This window comes from Trichomonas vaginalis, chromosome IV (genome assembly GCF_026262505.1).
Source record: "Trichomonas vaginalis G3 chromosome IV, whole genome shotgun sequence".
NCBI lineage: Eukaryota > Parabasalia > Trichomonadida > Trichomonadidae > Trichomonas > Trichomonas vaginalis.
The window spans coordinates 21,073,035-21,074,235 of NC_067206.1; the positions used below are offsets into that span (position 1 = coordinate 21,073,035).

Genomic DNA, 1,201 nt, shown 5'->3' on the forward strand with positions numbered 1-1,201 from the left:
AGATACAAAATTTATTACATTTAGAATTAATGCATTAATATATGCATTTGTTCCGTACCGAAAATGAACTTTACAAAAAGTGACATGAAAAGTCTTAATTACATTAAAGCCAAATGTAAACTTCATTGAGAAAAAGCAGTTTTGTCTCGTATTCAACGTAAAATCTTCAAAAGAAGACTAAACAAAAAGTGCTACACTGATAACAAAGATGAATTTCACATGGAACGCGATGATTCAATAACTGCAGAGTTGCGACATACAATTGCGGAAAATGTATGGACAACCACATGTAATGGTGGAGAACCATCGTATCTTTCAGAGGTCGAATTACTTGATTTTTATGGTGAAATCAATCAAAGAGCAAAAGGTCTTGCATGTGAAAAGGTAATCGAAGCTTATCAGATTGCCTACGAATTACTGGAGTATAGATACAGCAGAGCTTTATATCTAGCTGGCCTTGTTCATCCAGACGAATTTCCAACAAGAGGAAAAAGAATTGTTTACTTCGCTAGAAGTATATCTCCCCTCAAGATCATGGTTAAACAGAGTTTGCTCTGATCTCAACATTGAGATCAAAAGCTCAAAAGAAAATGAGGAAAAACGAGCAAAGTACTGTAACACAGCAACAGTTGCTAACTTCTTACATTAATTTCAGTATACGGCAGGAATTGATCCATGGAATAAGTGGAGTATTTATGAAACATCTCTGCTTCATCAAAGCGTTACAAAGTTATCTGCACTGAAAGCAACCCTCCTTTAACCAAAGAAGAGCATGAATTTGTGCTTGTTACTAGTATCTTCCCATATAATTCTGAAGGATACCGGATGAAACCATTTATTATTGTTCCAGGAATATAAAATTGTTCACAGGAACTCCGCTCCGTGAGAGCATTCCTTACAGGACAATCTTATGGATGGATGACAAAGAAGATATGGGATATCTTTAATTTAACTTTTATTATCGAAATCCAGAGATATCGCTCAAGTCTTGATGCTATCACAGCAGCTCAGCATAATATCGTATTCGGTGATAATCATATCAGCCGAGTAAGTTATTTTACTTGCAAACTTTTGAGTCTCTTCAGAATTGAACTCTTGACATTTCCAGCTTACTGCACAGTAGTTCTCCAGTTATTTGATGTAGGATGTGCAGCATCTTTGAGATCAAAGAATAACAGGTTAAAATATGTTCCGCTTTACA

The 1,201-nt window shown here is 35.4% G+C and overlaps 1 protein-coding gene across 1 annotated transcript; it reads left to right on the plus strand.

The window, feature by feature from the left end:
• Positions 1-219: 219 nt before the first annotated feature.
• Positions 220-558, plus strand: TVAGG3_0139020 (uncharacterized protein; the record flags this gene model as incomplete). Its single annotated transcript, XM_051224206.1, has 1 exon — positions 220-558. The coding sequence occupies one exon, from the start codon at positions 220-222 to the stop codon at positions 556-558; it is 339 nt and encodes a 112-aa protein (XP_051109192.1).
• Positions 559-1,201: the final 643 nt, after the last annotated feature.